General features: G+C 50.2%; 1 protein-coding gene across 1 annotated transcript in view; it reads left to right on the forward strand.

Moving 5' to 3' along the window:
• Positions 1-27,281, forward strand: part of JPH3 (junctophilin 3) — a 55,914-nt gene that overhangs the window by 10,557 nt on the left and 18,076 nt on the right. Inside the window, exons 2-3 of the mRNA XM_005144916.4 lie at positions 4,919-5,696; positions 26,363-26,487. Coding sequence (XP_005144973.1) covers positions 4,919-5,696; positions 26,363-26,487 — 903 coding nt within the window. The remainder of the gene's footprint in view (positions 1-4,918; positions 5,697-26,362; positions 26,488-27,281) is intronic.

Raw genomic sequence — 27,281 nt, forward strand, 5'->3', positions numbered from 1 at the left:
CAGGGATTGAACCCAGGCACCTCACCACCAGCTATGCACAATTCCCTGTTTCTCCAAGGGGCAACCAAGGCTAACTCCGATTTCAGGGATTTCGGCGTTATGGGGACAACAGGAGCAGCCCTGCAGAGCCTCTGCTCTCTTCCCAGAATGAATCTTAGCCTCCGGAGCCAAATGCTGAGAAAGCACCGAGGAGCTGCATCAAATTAGATTACCTTTCGGTGCTTGTCATTTCTCCAAACCTATGATCTTCTGCTGGAGAATCAGGAATGATGCTTCGGAGGCCAGTGACTTCCCGCTTTCTGCTTTCAGCCTGTCTGGCTCCAGCCAAGGATGGGGCTTTGCATGGTCCTCAGGGGAACAGAAATTCCTGCAGGATCTTAAAAAGCCATTTGGAAGCATCCCAGCCTTGTTCCAACGGGAGCAAGCCAAGAACCTCCAAAACTCAGGCTTAAGAATACAAGTGAAAGTGGCCAACAACTGCATTGCCCATTTCCTTTTCCCCAGGCTCCTATCCCATTCCAACTTTCCCCATATTTCCTGCAAACCCATTCCCATTCTCACATTCCATCTGCTGTTTCCAAAAGGTGAATACTCTCAGTTATTTTCTCGTAGCCTCAGGTTATTCCCTCTCCTTATCTCTGTGTGTGGCTATATCCCCACCATTCTTGACATTACCTTTACCTTGCCTATATCATGCTGGATTGATTGCACCAGGAATCAAGCATTCCTTCCTGTGAATCTATGGCAAACAAGAACGCAACCTGCTTATTCCCTGGGCTCTGATTTTGCTGGAAAATTCCCATTCCCAGGGCAGGATCAGGCCCTCTTTTCAGCAGGATCATGGTGGTGGCTGAGATTTGTTGGCTTGGCTACCCAGTGCTCTCCTATCCTCCAGACTTCCATCTAGCCTTACTGCTGTCCATCTGTATGATATTGCCCTGACAACATAATTGGTGCTGCATTTTCCCTGATACAATCACTCCATTGATCTCAAGCAATTAATGCTTTGGAAAGCATTTTACAAGTATTGATAATACAGAAGGAGCTGTGGCATTGGTTGTGTTACCATAGGAAGTCACAAATTACCTGCCTCGTTACCTGCCTTGTACCCTTTCTGTGTACAAGACTTTCTTGGATGCTCTTTGTCCTTTTAGCTCAGTGTAGAAGAGCCACACAGAAGTGGGATGGGATTTATGGTATCTTGGAGGCAGCCATAGGAGTGAGCTGCATGGCTTGGGGGGAAGAAGTTGGTGCATTTTATCCCCCAGCAATTATCCTCTATCATGATGTCTTTGCCTCCTTTCCATAGGGCCCTGGTTTGGGCAATGCAATCAGCTTGTGGCCATGATCACAGTAATACTGGCTTGCTCCCTGCTTCCCATCCCAACAGGGGCATGTTCCCATCTTGCACACAGTTGAAAGAGGGCATCTGCTTTTCTGCCAGACCCTCAGCAGGTCAACCTGGGGACCTTTTGCATCCAATGTGTTCATCCCATTACACCCAACCCCATCCTATGGTCTCCACAGCACAGGCTTCCCATTGCCTGCTCCCTTTTCACCTCCTGAGCAATGAAATGGCTATAGCTGTTCCATCCTGGCACATAAAGTGGAACATCATAAACCCCTGTCTCCTCTGCAGGGAGCAAGAGTCTCCCAGCTCCTTGTGAGATTAAGCTTTGTGCATATATCTGCAAATGTTAGGGGGTAGAGGTTAAACTGAGCAATGCAAAGAGAGGAGGTGGCATTGCTTAGCAATGCAGATCAGACGGCTCTGAGACCTTCCAGTATTCATGTCCAAATCCTGGGATATTTAGGGGCTTGGAATATGATGAAGTCAGATGAAGGAAGGAGTTCTGTTTGGGTGAGAAAGTGTGGATGAAATCAGCTACCTGCAAGGAAGCTTTTTGATGTGCTATGAAGGTGGCCAGATATCTTAGTGGCCATTGGGACCCTCCTAGGCAACCCCAGGAGGTAATCCATGCTGCTGCCTCCAGCAGGGAAGCAATCAGCAGGGCAATACCACCCATGAAAGTGGACTTGGGGTTTGGGTTTTGCTGTCTAATGGGGGTTGCTCCATGATGCCAGGAGGGGAGAAGCAGGATGGACTGGATGGATGGGCAGCTCCTAAAGCCCTTGCATCCTTTGTGTACTAAAATTGGCCTTACCAAGGAGATTCAGAGCATCTCCTGGCACCTGTGCAATTCTAGGCGCAGGCTTAAGGCCATGCAAGGATGACAGCTTTCAGTGCACCTCTGCCTTGCTGGAGATAGGCTGCAGCTGTAACCTGCTGTGGCCAATTTGCTGCCTCTCTCCAGCTGAGATGAGCTGTCACGCTCGCTCCGACAGTGCTTTGTTCTGCTCTTTGCTGCTGCCTCTGGCTTTCAGCAAAGGGCTGTGTCTGCTTTGCAGTGCTTTGGTTTAATCCAGTGGGGTTTTCATCAGCTGTAGGTTTGCTGGGGACAGGGAGACCATTGAAGGGAAAGGGAATCCAGGGCATAGGCAGGGCAGGCTCTGACAGATCTCTTGCAGGACCTTTCCTCCCTGTCCTCTTGCCCACAGGGGCATCAATCCCTGAAACCCATTGAATCCATCTCTAAGGGAAACAGGAGACTGAGCATGGTGTGAGGACATCACACCCATCCTTTGGGCTCCCTTTGCAGGTGTGCTCGGAGCACTGGGGGAAATGTCTCTCACCCATCTGCTGCCCATTGCTCCCCAGATGCTCTGGGAAGGAACAAGGAAGGGGAGTGACACAGTGCCAGGTCTGCAGGGGATGGATGGAGAGCTCGATGGTCTCTCCCTGGCACAGACACCATTCCAGGGAGAGCCATGGGGGCACAGGATCAGTTGTTGCATGTTCTTGGGGACCCCAAAGTGAACTGCAATGGGGTGAGCAAGGCTCACTGCTCAAACCCAACCACAGGACATGTCTGATGTCTCCTTGGAGATGTTTGCCAGCAGTATTGTCCCCCATCCTTCTCCCTTCCAGAGCTGCCACCACCTCCTCACCCTGCCGTGCCAGTGCTTTCCATAATCCTGGTGCTCTGCCTCCCTCCCTGCTTCTAATCCTATAAACCCTCAGTAAATCCTACCCACCTGGCCCTGCTTCTCCAAGGAAGTCTATTCCTCAGCTTGGTGCTGGCTTTGTTTTGGGGTGTGCAAAGCTGTCACCCACATAACTGAGCAACTCAGGGGCATTACTTGAGTTGGGGCACTGGGAAGGATGCTTTAGATCCAGGGGATCTGTGCCAATGTGCTTGGGAGCTGGTTTCACTTTCTGTGCTCAGGATGAGCCGCTCCAGCCTGTATCCATCTCCAGAACCACCACTGAGCCCCAGGGCCTGGGCAATAGAAACCCTAAGGGAGCCCTGGAGGTGGGATCAGGAGGAGGAGGAATGAAGAAGAGCAAAAGGATGCGTTGCTGTAGGGTTGGGATCACTCCTTGCATTGAGAATGGGGTTCATCTGGACTGGGGGTGGGCATGGGCAGCACAGCCTGTTATAATCATTCTTTCTGCTGGGCTGTTGGAAACTGTTGAGAAGGAAACACTGCAGCAAAGCGGCTGGATCTTAAGGAACAATATATCTGCAGCCAAAAGAGCTGTCTGAGGTGGAACCAATGGGTTGCTCATGTCTGATGCTTACCCTGATTGCTAAGGGCAAAGAGCATCTTGTGCGGAGAGGGGTTGGAAAGCCTTTATCAGTCTGAGCTGGTGATAGTCGTTGGGTTGGTTTCATCTGGGCTGTTTTGGTTGGATTCGCAAAGGGTTCACTCTATCAGCTCATCTAGTTTTAGATTCCTTTGGACCGCAGGAGCAGGGCTGGCACGAAGGGATGCTGTGTGGTGCTGCCTGTGCCTGTCCCAGCATTACCGACTGGCATTGGGAATCAGGAGGGCATCTAAGGGCTAGAACCAGCTGCAGCATCCCAGCAGGAGCACCAATGCCAGGCGAGGAGCTGTCCCCAGGCTCATCCATCTGCAAGGGCTTAGGCAGGCAGTGAATCATAGGATCACAGACTGACTTGGGTTGGAAAGGACCTTAAGATCATCCAGTTCCAACCCCCTGCTGTGGGCAGGGACACCTCCCAGCACTGTGTCTTGAGCTAGTCCAGAGCAGATTAAGCCATCCTAAGAAGAAATAGAAGCCACACAGTTCAACCAGCTGGGATGGAATGTGAAAGTGTGCCAGTTGCTGAGCAGGGATTATAAACCCCAGGGAAGATTGTCACCGTGCACTTCAGTGTATGGGGCAGGCATTACACTCTGGTTGTTCTTCCTCTGCTGGGTGGGTTTCTTGTGCTTCCATTCACAGTGCTGTAGTGAGGTCTTGTGTGTGTTTTGACCCATTAATGACCAGTTAAGCAACTCCAGTAAGTGCCCACACAAATGCAGGAGTTCAAACAGGGGCACATTTCCAAAGAGAATAACCAAATGGATCTCTCCCTATGAGGCCTTTATTTCTATAGAACAGCTCCCTTCCGCTACATGCCGGATGAAAGGCGCTATGTATATAAGTAAATGCATTGTAATGTATCATCCACTTTGATCACTGCCGGCAGGATTGACAGGGATGGAGTCTGCTTCCGGATAACGATTCCTTTACCCCAACTCCCCACTCTCTTCCCTTTCAAATCAGGGTCAATTCCTCGAAGCATCGCTCCCTGCTCAGTGATGCCTTGGATGGTTTCTAGTATTTCCATGCTGCAGCTGGAATGTAAGCCTGCAATCCAACCGAGATGATATTTTCCCCTCCCACAATATGACATTGCAATCCTTGTCACAGAGATGGGACTGGGGATCCAGAGCTGCTCTTTGCAGCTCCCGCTAACCAAGGGCTTGCAGAACAGTTTGATGCCATTAACGCACCACAGGACACCATGCCATGAAACCTCTGTTTGCTTTTGTCTCCTCTTCCTAGGGACATACCAGGGCCAGTGGGTCGGAGGGATGCGCCAGGGTTACGGTGTCCGGCAGAGCGTTCCCTACGGCATGGCTGCGGTTATCAGGTCACCCCTGAGGACATCCATCAACTCCCTGCGCAGCGAGCACACCAACGGCACGGCGCTGCACCCCGACTCCTCGCCGGCGGTGGCCGGCAGCCCTGCCGTCTCCAGGGGTGGCTTCGTCCTCATGGCCCATAGTGATGCTGAGATCCTCAAGAGCAAGAAGAAGGGCATCTTCCGGCGGTCGCTGCTGAGCGGGCTCAAGCTCCGTAAGTCCGAGTCCAAGAGCTCCTTGGCCAGCCAGCGGAGCAAGCAGAGCTCATTCCGGAGCGAAGCCGGGATGAGCACGGTGAGCTCCACTGCCAGCGACATCAACTCCACCATCAGCCTGGGTGAGGGCGAAGCTGAGCTCTCCGTCATTGAAGACGACATCGATGCCACCACCACTGAGATCTACGTCGGCGAGTGGAAGAACGACAAGAGGTCAGGCTTTGGGGTGAGCCAGCGCTCGGATGGGCTGAAGTACGAGGGGGAATGGGCCAACAACAAGCGCCATGGCTACGGCTGCATGACCTTCCCTGATGGCACCAAGGAGGAGGGCAAGTACAAGCAGAACATCCTGGTCAGTGGCAAGAGGAAGAACCTCATCCCACTGAGAGCCAGTAAGATCCGTGAGAAGGTGGATCGGGCCGTGGAGGCTGCTGAGCGGGCGGCCACCATTGCCAAGCAGAAAGCGGAGATTGCGGCATCCAGGTAAGGTGGTCCCCGTCCCAGTGTGATGTCAAGCCCCAGTGGCTGCAGTTTGATGGGAGAAGTGGGAATAGACTTTTTGCAGTAGTAGGTGCTTGCTGGGATGTTTTAGCGAGGCTGGTGGAGGCAGGCAAGTGTTGCGGTGCTGGCTGGACCATAAAGTGGGAGCGTTCAGCATCATAGAATCATAGAATAGTTAGGATTGGAAAGGACCTCAAGATCATCCAGTTCCAACCCCCTGCCATGGGCAGGGACACCTCACACTAAACCATATCACCCAAGGCTTCATCCAATCCTGGAAAGCCATGCTTCTGGACTTGTCCAGGACTCATAGGTGCTGTTCAGACCGAGGTGGATACAAGATGATTCATCCTTCTGCTCATTCCAAGTGGGATGTGGATGCGGAGTGTTCGCAACCCAGCCAGCAAGATCATGCAGGGTCACCCAGAATGGTTCAGCCTGTGCAAGGGGTGATTGCACCATGCACTTGTTGGTGACAATGTGGGGCTCACAAGCTGATAGCTGTCACTTAGGAGCTACTGGGTTATTTACCCCATTTCTCCCTAACCTCTTTAATAAGCAGGATGATATCCTTAGCAGAATTGCTCCTGAGATGTCGTTTGCCCATATCCTCTCTCTAACTAATAGCCAAGAGGAGCCATCCCAAGGCTGGCCTGCGCTGGGAGGATTCCCAGCTATTTCTGTTCCCAAAAGAGGTTTTGAGTGGAAAAGCAGTCAAATCACTGGCTGCAGCTGATGCCTGGGGAGGGTTTGCCCTCCCTGATGCTGTGCTAGAAAGAAGCTCTAGTTACCCAATTAATCCCTACTGGCCTCAAGAAGCCTCTTACTCCCTGGGCTGGCTGTAGTCACCATGGAACTGCTCAGTGATTCAGGGCAAGGACCTGATGTGTCTGAAAGAAGGAGGGAGCAGGGGGATAATGTCTGATTTAGGTTGAAATAGGGTCCAACTCCCAGCTCAAAGCAGGGACAACTCAAATACCTTCTAGCTGGCACCTCGCACTTCATGACTTACAGTGAGCTCCTAACAAGAGGTTAGCTGAGGAGAAAAGGCTCCTCTGTCAAAGTCAGGGCTCTTTGGAGATGGTTTATTAGAGCATGGTCATTCCTTTCTGTTTTATGAGCAAATGCTACATACAGCAGCCAGGCTGGGGAAGGTGGGCTGGGGTTTAGGGAAAAACCCAGGTACCTCTTCAGTCTGCTGTACTGTGGATTAGTTGTTGGGTCTGAATCATTTGTATGCAGAGTCACACTTGGAATCTTTATCAGTGTGTCTACCGATGACTTATCTGCAATATAAATGAGACTCCCAGGCCTGCTTTGGGAGCATATTTGGGCTTGATGATGTTTTTGAGCTGATGTTGTACCAAATTGTTGTCAAAGCTTTGGAAAAGGAAAGAAATCCCATTAGATTGCCAGGTAGGAAACAGACTGCAGAGCAGCGGAAAGCCCAGATCTTTCCCTGTCATCTGGAGATGTGAATGCCTCAGTACAAAGGCATTCCTGCAGTCCTGGAAGTGTGGAGCTGTAATCTGCTGCGGAATGCCAGGTCTAAGAACATGAGCATCCTCTGCCCCCAGATGGTAATGGTCCTGGAAAGCCACAAGAGTGGGAGCTGGAAGAGGTATGACCCTTCCCCATGTTGGAAATGCTTAAGGAGCAATGGGCATATGATGTCCTACCTTCTAATTATGATAGAGGATGGAAAACATCAAATCAGACAGGGATGCAGAGCACGAGTACCTTCCTCCCCTGTACCAGGTGGGATAACATGGTCCTGAGCATTGCTGGACCACAGCAGCAGTGCTGGGAGGGAGGATGCATCCTGTAATCACACGTGTGCATGGAGGAGGAGAAAACCTGTGGGATTTGGGGGTCTCAGAGGACCCCTTCAGTCATCAGTGAAGACACAAAGAACTAAATGAATTGCACTGCTTTGAGGATACTGTCAGAGATTAACCTGGTCCCATCAGCAACCCAACATCTCCATCCTGCAGCCCAGTAACATTGTTTGGTCTTAACTAGCTGTCCTTTACTAGATGCACATGGAAGAAAGCAAGCTCTGGGAACACAGGGCTTGGTTCCTTTTATGGCACCGCCATCGCCTCCGGTGCATGAAGGCTGCTGGTGTGTTGAAAAGCCCTTTATTGATCTGGTGCACAGACAGACTCCAAAGTGATGTGCACTGTGCATTAGTGCTGGGCTACCAATCATGGATGACAGCCAGCCAGGGAACTTTGGCTGCTGTGTTTTATGGTGGGGCCCCAAATCCTATCAACAGAGAGCCAAACCATCCTAACACAAACCAGGCAGGACTGAAGGATTTAGGCTTTGCTGGAGACACAGGGCATGTGGGATTAGGTGGGTGAGCAGGCTCAGCCCCCAGGTGTTAGATGGTGTCTCAGGTGTGCAATTTGGCTACGTGCAGGAGAGGCCCAAGCACCTCAATGTGCCAGTCTGAAACCTGTCATCCTTCAGCTCAAGCTCTTCCTCTTTGTGAAGGCTTTTGCAGTTCTCAGCGTGCAGAGCCACAAGAGAACAAGCCTTTACAAACCTAGAACTGGCTAGAAAGGTTTCCATATCATCAGTCCGGTTAACTTTAAAGCTTCTGAATGAAGAAACACTCCCCTGCAGTGCCCACACCAAGCTGCATCGTCCAAATGGAAAGAAATGCACAACACAGGCAGTGGGTGCATTGATGGAGGAGCCTTGGTGCTTGGTTTGGTGGCTTTGGGGCTTAAAGGTACAATATTCATTGTCTCATACCAACATGAGCTCTGGCTTACCAACACCTGGGGATTTCATAACAGCACTGGTGTGTGGCTGTGTATGTGCATGCATATGTGTGTATTATTTTCTGCCTAATAATAAGGCTGAGTTCATTGTGCAGCCTTTCCCTTGGTGGGGGAAAATATGTGGCCACCCACATATTTCATTAAATTTGTAAGATTTCAGTATTTTTGAAAACTCTGCTGCTCTGTCAGATTTGGTTGGAATTGGCCAACACGTTCAAAAGTTATTAGTGTGGGAGTGATGGCATATAGATATATAAACAGCACAATCACATAAGTAAGCCCCATTTCCTGAGGAAAGTAGGCTAAAAACACAGTGTACTGGAGAAGTCTCCAGTACACTATGTAAAGAAAATTGGATTCCTAAAGTTGTTTTAGTCTGAACACTGTACAATGTGACACAGGAAAATAAGCTCATTTAGGGAACAGATTTTAGGTTCAGTAGATGGTTCTTCGAAATTTTCTTTGATGCAACTGAAATTAAAGAACACTTTATTTCCTCTTTTACGTCTAATTTGCTGTGAAGTAATTCAGATAAAGTCAGTGGGCGAGAAGGGCTGTGAATCAGGTCTGAAAAACTACCATTGAGATCAGCTGTGGGTTTTCCAAGGGAGCCAAGGGGGAAGACCTTTTTAAGCCTGTCCAGACTGAGGGTTCAAAGTGTCCTTTTTGTGCTGTGGAGCGCTTAATCCCCTCTCATATCAGCCAGGAGCCATCACTCTTTCTACTCTGGAAGGATGAAGAATGCACTGGAGACACTGGCTCTCATCTCCTTAGTGCTAACATTGATACCTAAGACAAGTTGTCCATAGGCAATCATATGTCATGGTCAACTAAAATGTAATATCCAGGCAAGAGTGGTGGGCCAGAGAGCCCATCCTCACCCCCTGGCTTTCAGCATGGCCACTAGCCATGGAGGATAGATGCATATGGAGCACAGGGGAGACCTCAGGACCGACTCCAGCCCTCAGCAGCAGATGATGGCAGTTCCAATCCAAAGCAGACAGACTCTAATTCTCTCCATGTTTTCCTTCTGCTACCATAGTTCAAGGTTTTGTAATTATTGGCTGCACTACATATGAGAAGTGCCATCACCGGAGCTATGGCTGTCCCAGACATGGGTGGCATTTAGCAAGCACTTAGCACAAGCTTCCTGGGGTCCTATTGTTCAGCATCTTAAATAAGAGCACCTCAGAGCAGCCAATGACCTAGCACCCCACAGGGGATGCTGCTTTCGGGTTAGTCCTAAGTAACACACTTCCAGGCGTAATTACAGCTGAGCTGTTCACCAGTGGTGAGAAAATATAATTAAGCTCAATAGTCTCAGGAGGAGTTGGGCTACAGATTAGTGCAGTGTCATTCAACTTCAGAAAGGGAAACTGGAGGGAGAAAGGAAAAGGCAGTGAATAAAGACAGACTGGCAGTGAGGACAGGTAAAGGAAGATGTTTGGACTCAGCAAGGATGCTCCTTCCAGATGCTGCAGTGATGATGCATCCATTTGTGTTTGAAATATGATGGGGAGCAGGAAGGGAAGAAAATCCCCCTAGAGCTGAACAGCAAAGTGTGTAATGTCTGAACCAAACAGATGTTTTCTGCAGAAAAATGGAAAAAGCAGCCCAGGCAAAACCCAAAAAGAAAAGAATAGATTCTGCAGTTCTGATCCCAAACATTTGAGTTGCGGTAATGTCACTACTGGCAGTACACCGAGCCATGATAATGCTGCTTAATGCTCTCTCAGGCCTGTGCCTGCAGCTTTGCAATTGTACTTAGCTGCATTTGATTTAAGGTTTCTGCTGGCTTTTCTCATGCCTGGGGGAGGTGGCTGCGGGGCTCCCACATTAGTATCACCCTAATCCCTGCCTCGTGCTGCCAGCAGGGCTTGTGCTGCGGATGGAGGTGGGATGGAGGAGGAGGGATGCGGGTTAAGGGGAACACTATGGCCCCAAAGGGTTTTGTGTGCCAGGATGGCAGGGACGAGCTGGGAGTGGACTGAAGCCAAAGTGGGTCACAGTGGAACTCGGTGTGGGGATAGGGTTGAGTGAATGCTTTAGGGGTAAGACCACTTGTGTCAGGGCCCCCCACTGCCTCTTCCAGCCCTTCTTTGGGCACCTCTGGAGCCAGTTCCTCTACTTATGCTCCCTTGGAGGTGTGCTGCCCCTCTGCAGGTGTCACTGCTGGGGGACCAGTGGGTCACTAATGGCATCACCTGGTACCTGATGGGTCTCAGGCAGGGAGAGCTTGAACCCTCCATCCTTTCCCAATCTCTGCATCCTTTCCTTGAGGGGTGCAATGGGGCAGGGATGGGAACACAGATGGGATGGACAGAGGTGACTCAAGGGCTGGTTACCTGGGGCAGGAGGTAACTCTCTCTGTGGCAGCATTTTCTGTTTCCTTTGTTCCCTCTCTCCCCAAAACCATCCCCTGTGCCATGCAGAGAGGAGGAAAGTGCAGGGCTGGCAGCCTCCAACAGGCTTTACCATTGACACAGAGCTGAGCTGCAGCACAGCACACTGGCTTTCCTTCCCTCTGCCACCTCCTTGCCTTCCTCCTGTCCCTGTGCACAAGCTCCCGTGTGTGACAGGGGTCAGGCAATACGGTGGCAGCAGAGATTAGGATCAGCTGTTATTCCTCCCATCCCAGTGCTGCTGTCAGCTGGGATGACACAGGCACATCTGACTCATTGCGAGCACCTTCAGTTCAGGACACTTGAGGATGGCATCCCAGAGCATCGCATCCTTACCCGTGACTGGCTCTTGCGGGATGTGCTGCCTGCACTGTGACTGTTTAAGTCCTCTGCAATGCCAGTGTAATAACTTCCTGCTCAGACAGGATTTACAGCATTAAGCTTTTTGTGGACACGTCAAAAGTCAGGACTGGGTGGCACGCTAACACAAGGCCAGCCCTGCGTGTCCCCAACTGCCACCTGCGTTGCAATGCAGGGACACATCCATGCATGGATATGAACAGGCTGGAAAATTAAGTGCCTTTCATAGGAATGATGCTTTACAAAATAATCCAACTGGAAAACCCTCAGCAGGGTCTTTTTTAGCTTCTAAGAGAGCAGCTTAGTGTGGTTTCACCAGCCCTTCTCCTTTCATCGCTCTCCCATCCTTCAACCATGACTCCCAACTTGGCAGCTCCCACTGCCTTCCCTGTCTGCTGAGCCAAATATGAGCTAAACCACCCTGGCTCCATGACCCAGGTGTGTGACTTGCATTCATATCATTATTTCCAGCATTGCTAGGTCCTGATGGAATAACAGGGGCAGGCCATAGATTCACAGCCTGTTAGATTCACTGTGGTGTCAGAGGAATCTGCTCCCTGTGCTAATAGGAGAAGATCTCTGAAATCCACAGTCTCGGCAGACACAGTTTGTGTTACAGCAGGCCCACAGCAAAGTGCAACTGGAGGGGATGGTTTTGCCATAGAATGAAGTAGGAGAAGGGTCTTGGGATGTGGGAGGAAGCAGCAGTGGCAAAGCCGGGATAGGAAAGCTGTACCGATGCTGGATCATGGTCGGTTTGTCAGTGGGACCAGATGGAAACAGGCAGGGAAGGCACTGTCCGGCAGCGCAGGAGGAAGGACAGGAGAGTGATTCACTCCTGGCAGGCACTGCTTCCATGGGAAGGGGCTGCCCTGGAGAGATGGGCAGGAGGTGAGGGGCTGCATGGGGGCCAAAGTGGAGGCTGCCTCCTCCTCCTCTTCCTCCTCTCTGGTATCACACAGCAGCCCATCACAGCCCAGATCATCTGCTTGGTTTCTGATCCAAGCCTTTTACCAGCTTAGCACATGGGCTGAGTGGCCGGCACTGCTGTCCTGCTGCAGAGTCAGCCCTTCTCAGGAGGTGGTGCAGGAGGATTTCAGCCCCTTGAGCAGTGTTAGATCCCACCACTAACACAACAACCTCCTGCCCACCCTGACTGCCTGCACAGCACCGGGAAGAGGGAATGAGCTGAAGAAGAGGATGGTGAAGCCTCTTCGCACTGACACCTGCTTTAGGGTGAAGCAGCTCTTCATCCAATGGGGGGGAAGGAAAAACCAACAGCAGCAACAGAAAATCCAGCCCCTGATTTTCCTTTCTGCTGCCTTTCCTATTCAATGAGCAGAAGCTGCAGTGTTGCTTTTCTCAGCGATCTTAGGGAGGGAAGGGAGAGATCCTCCCACAGCCTGCGCAGCTGCCTGGCTCGCAGCCCCATCGCTCTCCTCCATCCTCATCCTCACCCTCTGCAGGGTGCAAGGAGACCGGTGGGGTACACCCAAACCTGGCAGGCCCAAGGACTAGGTGCAGAGGTTGATGAACTGCAGCATCCCAGTCCCACTGCTGTGTCCCATCACCCTATACCCCCTGGCTGCATCAGTGGGAGCTGCTGTGCCATGTCCCTGCCTGCTCCCATGCTGCACGCCGGTAATGTTGCACCTCAAAGCTTTGATAGCAGAGGAGAGCTGAGGGGAAGGTTTGGGGTCCCTACACTGTATCTGGGTGCCTTCCCATCTCCTAAAGGAGGCCTATGTGCTTACCCCTCTCCCAGATCTCCCTTTTTGGGTTTCCTGCCATGTGTTCCTGTTGGCTGCACTGCTCCCACTGGTTCATCCTCCTGCTTCATTGCAGCAACAGCCCCAACACCCCCAAGCTCCTGTCCCACCACCAAAGGCCCTCCTGGAGAGAGGCAAAAGCAGCATCAGGAGCACAACTGAGATGAAAATGCAGAATAGAGCAGAAATACTGTGTTCTCCTGGGTAATGTTCATGAGCTCTGCTTCCTGCTGCAGACAGATTGGGATGCTGGGGGGGAACACCAGCACTGCCGTGGTGGGGTCAGTCCATTGGTGGTCTTCAGTTTGAAAAGCCTCAAGCAATGAGGTTTCTGTTGCCTCCTCCATGCAGGGCAAATAACAAGCTGTGCTGGCTTCTTAATCCAGGAAATTAAAGGATTTGACCATAGACCCTGCTAAGCAAATTTCCACCTGAAGGTCCTATGGGGGTTTAACCCATGGATCTGACTGATTATCCCTTTAAAGCTGTGACTAAGGAAGTTTCCAACTCTTTAGGACCCCAAAACCCCATAGCAGCAATGTAGCCATGTCTGGTGCTCAGCACACCATCCAGAGAGACCTTCTATTCAATCTTAGCCCACCTCTGCCACCTCTTTTCAATGGTGGGCAGCAGCCCTTTCCTGCCTGCTTGGCCCAAACTCACCCCATCCCATCCCTGTGTGTCACCCTCCAGGCACATGGCATGTTATTTGGGGACTGTTGTTCTGGTTCAGCCTCAGGAACAGCCCACATAGGAGACAGGCTGAGTGCATCACAATGGTAGATGGGTAGACTCCTTATCAGCAGGGCCAGCTCCTGTTCATGGACCTTCATAGCAGAAGGGAGCAATGCGTTTTAGCTTTGCTAAGCTCATTCTGCTCAATGAAAGCATGTCTGGTATCCATCCCCAAAGCCAACCCTGCTGGGGTCAGTGGACACCCTGCCATGAAGCATCCTTGTAAGCCTCAATGGCTCAATGATGCCACCATGAACCCTGAGCAGCAGATCCTTGGGGTTGGGCTGCCTTATGGAGGAGAAATAGGTTTGTAGGCTCAAAGCTGGACACCACAGTCATGAGGGCTGTCCCACAACCACCCCACTGTCAGGCGGCACAGCCTGTCCCCATCCACACAGCGAGATCCTTTAGGAACTTCAAACAACCATGGTGGGTGACAGCTCTTCCCAACCCTGTGGTCCTGGGAATAAGCTCTCCAGAAAAGCAATGGCAGAGACAAGATCCAGGGATGAGGCACTTTTCCAAGGGGAGAGGTAAGGGGCAGAACTGGCACAGGGGCTCATAGCCCTCCAGTCAGATAAATGGCCTCCATGGGGAGCCAGGCTGCAGCCCTCTCTCCGTTATGTGGATGTCTGTCTCTGTCTGCTCTGTCTCACATCACCACAGCACGGAAGTGAAGCATACATAATTAATAGCCCAGATTCTCTCCTGGCAGAGCCAGGCTCCAGGTCCCTTCCCCTGTTGTGTTTCTGGCTGCTTAAGTGGAATGGGCTTTGCCTTGAAGCAGCACAGACCTGCAAACCCAGCGCTGCCTGCTTGCCTTGGGGTACATCAGTGTTTGGAGATCAGCAAGTGCACCCAGTGCCCCAGCAGGCTCCAGTATCAGCATCCCATCCAGGGGACCCTGCAGGGTGCTTGGGATGTGCTGGGATAAGCAGCACCCATAGGTGAGGATCAAACTGGGTGTAGGGGCTGAGCAGGCAAACCCCACTGCAGACCCAGCAGCTCATGCATGGTCTCCCATCTGGATGAGTGGGTTATTTGGGGGTGCTGGCTGGATTTTGGGCTCCTGGTGCTCAAAACCCTTCAGGTGACAGGGAGCAGAAGCCCATGCAGGCATCAGGGATGAGGGATGAGGGAAGCAGCTCCTTTGGGTGGGTTCTGAAGTTTGAGGCAGGCAGGAGCTGCTCGTTGCTGTGGCAACGGGATGATATATATTTCTTTCCCCCTCCACATCCATCAGGGCTGTGGCCGGTTCTCGCACTGCAGATGGGTCTGCCCACCTCTGTCTGGTTGCCCAGGGCACCCCCAGCCCTTCTCCTCCCTGCCTGCATCCACCTGGTGCAGAGGACCAGGTGATGTGCACCACAGAACCACGTCAGCCCCAGGCAGTGCTCAACACACAATAAATATCACCAAACACTCTTGTCCCTTCCATCCTTCCCCATTGGGGCCAGAGCTACAGAGAGTGGTGACAGGAGCCTGGCACAGAACCTATTTCTGCAGCATTTTGGCATCTGATGTTGCTTTTATTAGGGCTGATTTGGTGGGTACTGTTTGCAGCTGAGATTGCTGTGCAGGTCTGCATCCAACCCAACTCTGCCCAGCTGGCTGCACCAAGGGGTGGTGGTACCACAGGTTTGGGGCACAGCCAAGCAGGATCCTTGTCCCCATTCAGTGTCTTCCAGAGTGGTGTTCAGCAATGGGGTTAAGGGAGTGCTGCCTGCAGCATGCTTTCCTTGGGGGAGCATTTTTGCTCTGGCTTGGTGTTTTCTGATCATTCCTGAGGGATCTTGGTGGGTAGCTGGATGCCATAACCCTCGATGGAGGTGATGCGGCTGTGTGCAGCACATGACTGTCTCCAACCAGCCACTTTGGTGGCTGGTTGCACCTTACAGCAGAGGAGAGCTTCCCCATTATCAGTGGGTTCATCCTGGTGAGATTGAATGTGGCAAGAGGTGCACAAAGTGATGCCCATCACCAGCATCCCACTCAGGCAGGGAATCAACCTCATCCTGGCTGTCTGGAGCAAGATCTGGATGTGTTTGCTTTCCAAGCATCTCTTAGGGCCCTAGTGGTCGGTTTTCCACCCCTCAGAGGAGCAGACCATATTCTAACACATCACTTAGACTGCTGTCACATCACCCCACAGGGCTGGAGGGAGCAAGGTCCCAGAGTGCAAGGCTGGAGACCAACCACTTGGAGCTGCCATCCATCAGCTCCTGCAGCCACTTCAGCTCCATGTCTTTGCCTGAGTCCAGACTGTGCTGGAACTACAATACCAAGTTCAGTTAAACGAGTTTGTCATTGAGTCTGGATGTGGGCTGGGATTTGAAGTTTGCTCCCAGCTGGGGTGGGTTTTGCTGTTGGGTGTTGGTGTTTAAAACAGTGACTGGCCAGGGTATATCATGGAACATCCCTCTCCATCATCCCATCACCAGGGGAAGGAGGACGATGAGCTCAATGTTACTCTGCCTCTTTTGAGCCTTTGTGGCTCCAGCAGCAGAAAAAACATTGCCTGGAAAGTTCTTTTGCCAAATGTCTGTTTTGCTTGAGATGACCAAAACTTGGAAACTTCCAGAGTGTTTCAGCCAAAAACCAGACCAGGGAGAAGGGTCAGGAAAGGAGAAAAAGACTTTTCCGTGTGGTTCTGTTGTGTTTTGCTTCAGAATTTGTTTTGACTCCTTCTTTCTTAGGCATCAAAATGAAACTGAAATTAGACCGACAGATCTGTTTTGCTTGCCTGTCATTGCCTCCCTCCTCTGGAGTTCTTCATCTGAACTCCTCAAATTCTCTTATTCTGAGTGCTTTTCCTGTGGCTGTTGTGAATAGCTCCCAATGATTCCCAATGAGCCAGGCAATGCCAATGGCTCTTCAAAGGGATGCGAGGGCTTCCCAGAGGGCAGACCAGAGGCTTCCTTTGCTCCCTTTGCCCATGACCTGGTTGAGTTTCTCCGTGTTTCATTTTGCCCCTTTGGCACTGACGTTCCCACCCCAGTCTTTATCCTGTGTGTGGCATCAGCAAAGCAAGGGGTTAGTGTGAAAAATGAGGAGGAATGGGCTGGTTTTAGGACCCTTCTAGTGATGGAGGCTAGGGTTGGGATGCCGACGGTCCACCAGATCCTCCACCTTTTGACCTGCAGCCTGGGGAGGGTCATAGCAGGACTGAGCCAGGCTTTTCCTAACTTCCTTCACCCATCCCACAAAGGATGCTCCAGGTTTATGGCTGGACTGGGGATGATCATGTCACAATCACGTCTATACCCCCCTCGATAAATCCAAGTGGATGGGCAATGTTAACCAAACCAGCAATCCAGACCCACCACCATCAAGCTTCCCACCAAACCCCCTGTGTTTCCCTCACCTAACAAGCTGGGATGGGCTCATGAGGGTTTTGGCAGTGCCACCTTCGGAGCCAGCCTTGCCTGGAAACAGGGTGATGCAACCAGAATGCAGGATCCAGCCTGAAGTCATTACAGTCAGCAGCATGTACAGCCAAACTCAGCGCTACACATGTCCAAGCAGGCTGAGTTATGGCTGCTTGGGGAGCTCTAACTTGGTTTGTTGTGCATCTAAAATCTCCACCCGAATGCAGCATTGATGTAGGGCTTTTCTGCTGCTCTGTTTGCATTGACTACAGAGGGTACAGATCTGCAGTGTGAGGATGATGCAGCCCTGCCCGGGTTCCTCTGTGCCTCCGCTTGTTTTTTCTTGGGCTGTTTCTCCATCCCTTTTTTCCTGTTCCAAGGGCTGTCAGTGGTTCCTTCCAACCTGTTCTGCCTCCTGCCTGGAAGTGGCAGGCTCGTTTGTAATGCGCTATTTTTTGCACAGGGTTAGAGGAGCATTTGTGGCGTGGTTGTGCCTTTGGGATGTGTGTGGGGAGGGCTGTCTGCTGGCACTCTGCAAGAGCAGGAGATGCAAAGAGGGACGTTAACATTTCCAGTTCAGTTTATGAGCATTTTCCATTATGTACATAACAGTTATCCAGTAAAATCATGGAAACCTGCCCCAACCAAACCATGACAACTGGAGAGCAGGCAGCATCCTCCCTGCTCATTCCTTTCCCTTCCTTGAAGCTAGCTCTTCCCAAACCCTGCTCTGAGCAGGTTCCTGCAGGGTTTTCATCACCATCAATCACTTTCCAGGAGATAACAACACTCCCAATATATAAGAAAAGCGCAAACTCCATCCACGGAGCTGGAGTTTGCTCTTGATGCCTCTGAGCCTGACTTGGGAGGGGAGACTGTTGTCTCAGGAGCAGCTTCCTGCCCCATTGCTGCCCATCACTGTTATGTTTGAGCCACCAAAGTGCCTGGTCCTAAGTGAGGCCAAACCCACCTCCTTTGGTCAGTCAGGCTGGGACAGTGGCATCAAAGCAAAGCCCATCTCCCCCATGATGGTCTGTGCTAGCAGGCACTGAAGCAGCAGGATGGGCAGGTACTGCCTGGCCACGTCGCTCACCTGCATCCTCCCTATCTCCATTACAAGTGACAGATGGCAGGAGATGAGACTCCCTCTCCAGATGTTAATTTTCTTGCGAGCTGTAAATAACATCTCAGGGCAGCTCGTGCATTGTCTCCAGTGCACAAGACCCATCAGCTTTGCCCTTGCTGGTGGGCAAAGATATAAAGGGAAGGAAACACAGCAGGAGAGAGATGTATGGGTCTGCCTGGCTCTGCTTATTCTGTGCATCCTGTGGCCAGAGAGAGATGCTGACAGCATCCTGAAACGGTGGCAGATGTGCCTTTGGGTACCAGCTCCACCTGGCTGAGCCCTTTGAAGTCAATGGAGTTTGATTTTCTTGTGCCATTGTGGCATTTTGTGTTTAGCAACAACAGGGATAAACCAAACAAATCCGAGCAGCCCCATGACCAATGTGGGATGACAGCAACAAGGCAAGCTGGGGAGGATCATAGCATTATGGTCCTTAGGCTGCTCTCATCCTTCTCCACCTGGAAAGACCCTGCTCAGGGTCCTAGGGGATGCACAAGGATGGGAGCAGCTAAGATGGTCATGATGCACCTTGCTTTGGCTGTGCTTTGGGCCATGTTTCTCACAGGGTTTTGGGGATGTGATGTTTGATTGTGGCCCATCCTTATCTCCCATGTCACTGTGACTTTGCACCATTACATGCAAAGCTGTGATTCAGTTCTTCAGCAATACTCATTTTGCCTGCTTAAAGACCAGGCACAGGACAGAAGGACACAGCCTGGGATACACTTTTCCCCCTTATTTGGATTAAAACCATGATATTTCAATGCAAAACAGGAAATGATGCCTTGGTGAATTTGCTCTGTGTTTGTAAGCTCCAAAAATATAAAGGTAGAGAAGAATCTGGCTCAGGTGCCTGGAGCAACAAGCTAAATGGGAAGTGGCTCCATCCCTGTTTCCATTAATTCTGGAAACCTCATGACCACCTCACCCCAACTTGGCCATGGGTACCTGCTCTTCTCAGAGTTTCCCAACTGGCTTGGGAATGGTTTCCCATTAATTTCCCAGTGTAAAACAACAAGAAAACGCAGATTTGGGCTTTTGACCATAACATTTTCCATACTTCTCTGTATTTTGCTTTCTTGGGCAATAGCAGACAAATGGATTGAGGTATTTTATTTTTTCAGGATTAAAAGGTTCTACTTTATCTTTTCTTTTTGAATTCAGAACATTTCTGAATGTGGCTTCCAGAAATGTGACTTTCAGATCAATATCTCAGAGCCTGCAATAACCATTCCCTCTGCTCTGTGCCATCCTGGCCACCACCAAACACTTCCCTCTCACTGTCTCTTTAATGAGACATTTCCCACTCTTCCTCCCAGTCTTTGTTTTCCCTGCTGGTATATAGACAGGTACAATCCATCCTCCCATCCCAGAATCCCCACCCGGAGCTGGGAATCCTGGCTGTGGGTGCAGGGAAGCCAGGCTTTCTCTTTGCTATGCACAGCACCCTCTTTCTGTCTGGCTGCAAAGAGCCAGAGCAGACGTTTTTGGCTGCATTACGTCATGTCAGAGGTCACATTAGCTGCTTTTTCCTCTTGATTAAGAATTCTAGCAGTAGGGGGATGGAGGGGAAGCAGACAGAGGAAACGGGCAAGGCAGATATGCTTGCAATAAGCAGGTAAATGGGAATTTATGCACAGATAGCTAATTGGTGTGTCTAATATTCCACCCCCTGAGTACCGGTTCTGTATTACTGCCTTCACAAATCACTCAAGGCAAGCCTAGTGCAATAACAGCCAAGGCAGGAGAGCTGTGGAAAGAGTCAAGATGGAATTAAAAGTGGGTTTTATCGGGGCAATAAATGCCAGATAGGGAAAATAACAAACAGGTTGATAACTGCTGCCATCTCCTCACTCCCTGAGGGAAATGTCTAGACGGAAACCAGCCCTGGGTCGTGCCAGCCGCAGCCATTGCAGTCAGCTTAATGCACTGCTCTTTGGGGCCAGAAAGATGCTGGGATGCAGGATGCTGTGCCCTATGAAGGCTGCAGAGCCAAAGGCCATGCCAGCAGCAAAGGGAGGCAGGATGGTTGCTGCAGCTCTGCCCTAAATCAGAGATGCTCCCACAGAGGTAGAAGCCAGACAGTCTGCAGCAGCTCTTATTAATAATTCAGTCCCAATTTGTCCCATCTAGGAGAGCATGAGGACTAGCCAAGCCTCCCCTGCTTGCAGGCAGGGTTGGATATACTGCCCTAAGTAGGCAGAACCTCCGGTCCCTCCCTGGTGCTGGTTGCAGCTATTGATCCTATGCCAGCAGGGTTTGGAGCTGGAAGTGCCTCTCCTTCACTGCAGGGTGTGGAGCAATTGGATAGCCTTGGGAGAGGGATGCACCAGGACAGCTCCATCCCTCCCTTTATCTCTGGTGCTTGGTTACCAGCATTGATCACTTGGGGACTTCTGCTTCTTATTTCGTGGTGCATCACAGCTTGATGCAATTAGAGCTGGATCCTGCTCTCTGCTGTGTCAGTGGGAGCATGAAATAACCCCTGGTGAGTCAACACAGCTGAGGGATTCATGCAAGCCTGGGTTTTGCACATGGGCTGGTTGGACTGAAAAGCTCCTTTTCCTTACCTCATCTGGCCATCCCAAAGCGCATCCCAATGCTTTCCTGTGCACCCCTGAGCCACCACTGCTGTTAAACAGAGCTGGACTTGGAGGGAAGAGCAAAGCATTGGGTCTTAAATACCCCTTAAATACCCTTAAATACCTGCAAATTCTCTCTGAATTTTTCCTGGAGTATTTTCTTGCAGTTAGTGTGTGTTTTAATTGAATTTTGCCATTTGAAAGATGCATGAACCTGTGTAATGGAGGCAGAAAACGTTCCTCCTATAGGAAGATAAAGATGCATTTAAAACACACAAAACAACAAGCTGCCTGATTGCATATTGACCTGAGAGACAAAGCGAATCGGATGGAGCCAGCCTGGCCCCTTAGGAAGACTTGAGGCTGTTCATTATGTCCCAGGATGAGCTCACTGGCTGGTTAACTCCATCCTCACCATCCATGAGTGCCTATGAGCCAGCAGTGCTCATCTGCTCAAGTGAAGCCATCAATGGAGACACCACATGGCTGGTTTGCTCCTCTTATATAGGAGGAAGAGTTTAAAAAGCTGAACAGAAGAAGGCTTTAGTAATAGTTTTAGTAATTTTCTTTCTATCTCAGCTTTCTTACTTCATTTCTAAGCTCTGGACCATTAGATCAGTCTGTTCCTCTGCCCCTTCATCCAAGCTAAGAAGTGGAAAACAGAGGGAGAACATAGTGGATCCCTTTGTAGTTACCAGGAGCTTGGGGGTTTTATGAGCTCACTTGCAAGGGGGTTGACTTATAGGTGTAGTGGCAATATAGAACAGGGTAAGACCTAACAGTCCTGCTGAAATAAGGTCAGTACTGAGCAAAGGGTTTAGTGCTTGTTGTGATGTGCTCCTGTTGAGGAGATGGGATTACCTGGAGAGTTCAGGGGAGGTTTTGGCATGGGATGGAGGAGGGTTGGAGATCTCCATCCCCACAGCAGGATCCTAATAGTAAAACAGCACTTCCATAGTTCCCTATCTGAAGTATGAAAGTCTAAATCCCACCAAGGAGGGGATCCCTCAGCCAAGCTTTGAGTTCTCAGGGACACTAGAGAAGTAAGGAATGTGCTTGCAAAAGAGCATAAATCCCCCAGAAAAAAAAAGCTGAATTTTGGAAAACAGACCTTCTTTTCCAGAAATCTTGCCCAAATGATGCTTTTTCATATTTAAACCACAAGTAATGCAGATTTCCCCCTGCATCCAGGACATAACTTCCTTTGGCTCAAAACATGCTTCTGCTGCAAGTCTGCTACCTACTTTTTATTGAGGAGGAAGAGTGTGTTTTCCACATAGGAATACAAGAAAGAAAGGAATAAGGATGGCAAATCCTTTGTCTGCTTCCAGCTCACCTATCACTACACAAAGGAGAAGATGGACTCAGAAACGAAACAGGTTTCTTGCAACAGCAGCTACCATCCATATAGTTACAGGTGTCACATTTACAGCTCCCAGACAGACCCATCTCTGTTCAGGGGCATTTCTGGTGTTCTGTAAGCTTATTCTAACTTCCAGCCTAATTTTCAAGCAGTTTGTCCCAGTTGTTCCCTGGCCAAAGCAGTTCATTAACCAAATCACCACTCAGACCTTGCCTGGTTCTAATTTTGCTTCCTATTCTTGCTGAAACCATCAGATTTTGCTGACAGTTCACCCTTTTTTGGCTAAACTGGCCCTGAGCATTGGATTTGCAGCAGAAACCCTTGCCCTAGCTCCTTGCTCAAGCAAAGCCAAGCCAGAGTCACTGTTGGCATTCCTAAAAAGCCAAGTTCTTCCTTGCAAATCAGGTTATTCCAGCTTCTTGTGGATTAGATGGAGCTGATAGAGCTGGCATTATGAACCATTCGCAGGTATTATTCCTTCCCTTGTCAATTCTGGCCAAATAAGAAGAGACCTGCAAAGAAATCTGGTTGCTCTTTCTCCCTGCCTCCTGCCAGCTCTTCTTGCCAGTTGGACCACTTGCCCAGTCATCCTCCCAGGACTCAGCTTGGCAAAAAATCCATAAGTAACATATTCCAAGCCAGATCCAATGTGGACTCTTTGCCCCAGTCCAAGCCAAACCCTTGCGCCTCAAGATGTATAAACCACCCCTTGCCATCATCACTGTGGCTCTTCCCAGCCCCATCCCAAAACACCCACCCCTAGATCAGCTTGGATGTGCACTAAAACATGATGATGTACACTAAAACATGATGATGAGCACTAAAACCTGATGATGAGCACTAAAACATGCTGTAGAGGTTTCAGCTATCCTCAAAAGTCCTTCTGTGCTTGGAGGTGCTGATGCTCAGAGAGCTCTGGCTGTCTCCCCAACCCAGGATGTGTCTCTCCTTCTCCCTTGCTCATCCAGTGGTGGCCGAAGGAATCTTCCAGCTGATGTACAACCTTTTATCAGCTCAGATAAGATGAGAGGAGCACTGTGCTCTTGCAAATAACACCATTTGTCCAGTGGGCTCATCACAGGATGGAAGACACCACAGGAGGTAACTAAGCAGCAGTGCAAGAGGATCTGTTTAATTCCTCCCACCTTCAAGCATCCCCAGCCTCCACCTCCAGCTGTGATGAATCCATAGGGAAGGATCCAGCCTTATTTTGTGTTTTCCAGGATGGCGTTTCAGTCCAGCAATGATTTATGGCAGGAGAAGAGTGATTAGATTGAGCCCCATCTATATGATGAGGGGGTTTCCACTTTGTAAGGAAATAAACCCAAGCAGTTAAGTGGGGAATTAAGATTTAGCACAGGCTATGAGCAGCAGGCATGTACAGAGGAGACAGCTGTTAAATTTAGGATGTGACAAAGTCATGCGAGCACTAACTGGATTACTTGCATTTATTTGGGAATACTTATGTCTTTTATTATGCAACGTATAGATCACCATAATTCTGCTTTTCACTCCGACGGCGCGTCTCCTTCAAGCATCTTAGAGAGCATTACAAACAATTAAGCCTGCTGTGACTCTGTGCAGTGCTCAGCATTACATCCGCTTTGTGGGTATCGAGTACGTTTCAGATTGGAGATGGCTTAATTAATGTGATTGATTCTTAACTCTTTCTGCATCGAAGCCCCAAACTGCTGCTCTTCCTGGGCTGGTCTTGGAGTCCACAGAGATGAATTGGTCCAGAAGTCTCTGGAGTGAGATTGACAGGGATGCAAACCCATTCATCCTGCAGGGATGGTGATTTTGACCCATTTTGGTGCAAAAAAGGGGAGGTGATGAGTGCTGGAGAGGGAGCATGAGCTTAGTAGGGGCTACACATATGATTTACCAGCATAACCTCCCACTCTGCAGACTCCTTTGTGTGCCCCTAGGACCCTTGGAAGTAGCAGAAGCTGCTTTTCAGTAATTCCAGCCTCCTTCCCTGCCAAGAAATGGCAGATAACTACCTCCAGCTGCATCTCCAAGGAGGAGTTTAGGGAGGCACTGTTTAATCTTGCCTGCTGAGTTTGGTTCAGATGCTCTCAGACATTATTAATCCTTTGTATCAGGCCAGCAGGGACCAGCAGTCTGCTCTGTAAATGTGCTGCAGTATGGGTAGAACAGTCCCTTCCCTGAGCAGCTTTCAGTCCAAGGAGGCAGTGCAGGGATAAATGGATGGAGGATCTTCAGGAGCCAACATCCAGACCACCAAGAAGCTCCTGTGGAAGATGCCAGCCAAGGTTTCAGCAACCTTGGAGAGTCAGCATCTTAATGTGAAGCCTTAGGGGTCACCTCCTTGGCACTGGGATGGTTCCCATTGAGCACAATTGTATCAAACCCAGGACCAGTTCACACCTGCTCTCCAAGCAGTCTGCTGCACTGAGCATCCCTGGTCCTCCTGTATGAGTTGAGCTGAGATACCCACCAGGGGATGGGGCTGTACCATGCTTGTCCCCTCCTCCAGCCCTGTGTGAGTGTTGAGCAGAGTGAGTGCTACACCCAGGGTGGGTATACAATGCATTTAAACCCAAGTTTTAGCTGCATCTGTCACAGGGGACCTGTAACAGCATCACCACCGCCCCACTGCTCCCTTCAATAGCTCTGTGAGAACAGGTTGTCTCTGCTCCTTCAGCTACTCCAAAACAGGCAATTTATACACATAAAGCACTGATTAGAGCAAAGACAACTTGTCAGCACCTGAAAACATTGACAGGTCAGCTCCAGGAACAGGGACCAGGCGTCTTGCCCGGGCTCAAAGGGGTGACAACAGCACACAGGAGCATGCACACCCAGCTCCGTATACCCAGCTTGTGCCTCACGATGCAAAGGCAGGCACATTACTGGCCCTATTTCCATTTATAGGAGCTTGTCAGAAATGGCACTTCTCTCTGAGCAGATGTCGAGAAATTAGAGGGGATTCAGAGAGTGGCAGAGAAAAAAGAGTGATTAAAGGAGATGGAGGGCCTGATTTTGGAGGGAAAGAAATCAACTGAGCTATTTATAACACTGCCTGCACAAGGGTGGGTAGGAACAGGCAGTTATAAAGTGCTTCCATAGCTCAGCTAAGCGGAAGGGGCAAACCAGCCTCAAAAAGGATGTTTGCAGGAGCACTGTGGAGGGGCCATATAGGAGAGCGTAGATCCTGAGTGATGGAACACTGTCCAACATGAGTGTCTGGGGGATTGCTGGTAATGGTGAGTGCAGGGGACAGTCACACATCCAGATGAAAAACCATCATGGTTTGACTTCACAAAGGAAGATTTGGGAATGGTTTCACCCACGCTTACTACAAGTGTGCTGATGACTGAAAAGGCCAATGTGGGATAGGCAAATCCGGTTGCAAAAAGCACAGCAAAAGATCTCCTTGGGTGGTATAGATGAGGCACAATCCTTTCTACATTGTCTTTTCTCCCTGGGACTAGTTCTCTGTGTGTTCTCAAAGGAGACAACAGCATCATGTATGGTGTGTCTCCAAGTATACCGATTGGAGGCCAAGGTGGACCACTGATGGTAGTCAATATGGCCAAGGCTAAGGTATTGTTTCAGGGAGTCCTTATTATCTCTTCTGGTAGTGGTAACAATGTCCTGGTAACAGAACCACTGAATCACAGAATCAATAGGGTTGGAGGGATCTCTGGAGATCATCTTGATGACACTTGCATTTACTTCCAGCATCTTATGCAAAGCATTTTTGGGGTGGAAATGTTCACTTTTTCATCCCAAACAAATTATTCCTTTTTGTCATTAAGAGGCAGCCAACAACAGCTTTAAATCCAGGTCTTCAGGCCTAGGGGCTCGCGGGAGATGCACACAGAGGTTGTCTGCCAGGCAGGGATGTGTGGAGGGTACCAGCCTGCTTTGGGTTGATGCATCCCCAGGAGAGCATCCTGCCCCTATTTCCAACCAACCTATGTGATTTGCAGGCTGAAAAGCAGCTCATAAACATGCTGTTATTGTAGCATCACCAGTTCCCATTGAGCCCCAGCTAATGATGGTGTCTCCTATGCCACAGTGAGTCAGAACAAAGGGGTTCCATGGGGGGATCTGCTTCTATGTGCCTTGTTCTGCAGAGGGCAGCTCCTAACGTGGTCCTTGTCTCTCTGGTTGCCTTGCAGGACCTCTCACTCCAGGGCCAAGGCAGAGGCGGCTGTGACAGCGGCGCAGAAGGCTCAGGAGGAAGCACGGATCGCCAGGATCACTGCCAAAGAGTTTTCGCCTTCCTTCCAGCACAGGGAGAATGGTCAGTGCCTGTCCCTGCACCGGCCGGCACCACCAATGGGGTTTTGCATTGTGCCACTCTCTGCCCCACTCAGCCCCACAGAGACCCAAACCGTCCCAGAAATGACCCAAGACACCCTCAGTCTGTGGCTGGAGTCACTGGTCCTAACTGGGACTCTCTGGGTGGGAAACTTCCCCAAAACACCCATTTTCGGGGGGTTTAGCGCAAGGTTTTAGGTATCCAATGCTTCCACCCTGTGCAGTCCTGTTGTTACAGGAATCTCCTCTTTTCACACCAAAACACACACATTTTTTAATTCATAGTTTTCGATGGTTGCACAGAAAAATCCCAAATGCAAAGACAACTGCTCCAAAGGTGGTCACTGATTTTACCCCTATGGCTTTTATGGCTCCTGATTCCCCATGTGTGGGTAGCTAATCCTTCACTTAGTATACAAACCAGTTGCAGTGGTGTTGGGGAAGTGTGTGTTTGAGGTGTGCCTGGTGGCTCTTCTTTACCTCCATCACCTTTGACATTTCTTGCTGGTTTGGCCCAATTTTCACTCATTGACAAGAGGCTCAGGCTCAGCAAAGGCTCAGGGAGGAGGAAGCCAAAGCAAAGCCATGGGGTCTGTGACTGGTGGGTACAGAGGGTGGATTCACCCCATGAAGGCTGTGCCTCTCCAGGAGTAAGAGGGGCTGGTGCAAGTGGGAGTGGAAAGCTCCAGGTCCCTACAGCAATGATTAACATAGTAATTAATCCATGTGAATGGCTTTATTCAGAAGTTTTCCTGCACCAAACCCTCATTAGGAGGC

The sequence above is a fragment of the Melopsittacus undulatus genome, chromosome Z, assembly GCF_012275295.1.
Source record: "Melopsittacus undulatus isolate bMelUnd1 chromosome Z, bMelUnd1.mat.Z, whole genome shotgun sequence".
NCBI lineage: Eukaryota > Metazoa > Chordata > Aves > Psittaciformes > Psittaculidae > Melopsittacus > Melopsittacus undulatus.